We start from the raw sequence: 441 nt of genomic DNA, 5'->3' as shown, positions 1-441 counted from the left end.
GGCTCCTTGTAGAAGATGAGGCTGTTCCTGGCCAGCACCACCCAGGAGACCCCCCAGCTCTTCCTGGGGGCAGCAGGTGAGAGACACCCCCAACCCCTCCCCAGCCAGGGCTGGGCGCAGGCTTGGGTGCCCCCTACCCCAGCAGAGCATGGGCCAGGCTGGCATGGCTCCCCCAGGCTGGAATGCCCACCCCCAGCTGGCACAGCCCCCCTGGTATAAACTCCCCACCACCCAGGCTGGCACGGCCCCCCCAGCTTGGCAGAAACCCTCTGTGTAAGTGGGGACCTCCCCCCGCCAAACCTTGCATGGACCCCCAGATGGGCAGAGACCCCCTGCTTCAATATGGACCTTCCCAAACCTGGCACAGCCCCCGCTGGGATCCCCACCTGGCACAAGCCCCCTGCACCAGGACCCCCCGGGTACACTAACCTGGCACAGCCC

General features: G+C 67.1%; 1 protein-coding gene across 1 annotated transcript in view; it reads right to left on the bottom strand.

The window, feature by feature from the left end:
- The window catches only part of ARHGAP9 (Rho GTPase activating protein 9), a 6,977-nt gene that overhangs the window by 3,006 nt on the left and 3,530 nt on the right, over positions 1–441 (bottom strand). Inside the window, exon 3 of the mRNA XM_009282180.1 lies at positions 1–63. Coding sequence (XP_009280455.1) covers positions 1–63 — 63 coding nt within the window. The remainder of the gene's footprint in view (positions 64–441) is intronic.

This window comes from Aptenodytes forsteri, unplaced genomic scaffold, assembly GCF_000699145.1.
Source record: "Aptenodytes forsteri isolate BGI_AS27 unplaced genomic scaffold, ASM69914v1 Scaffold133, whole genome shotgun sequence".
In the NCBI taxonomy this organism is placed as follows: domain Eukaryota; kingdom Metazoa; phylum Chordata; class Aves; order Sphenisciformes; family Spheniscidae; genus Aptenodytes; species Aptenodytes forsteri.
The sequence above is the reverse complement of the archived record's forward strand: the minus strand, read 5'-3'. Positions and strand labels throughout refer to the sequence as shown.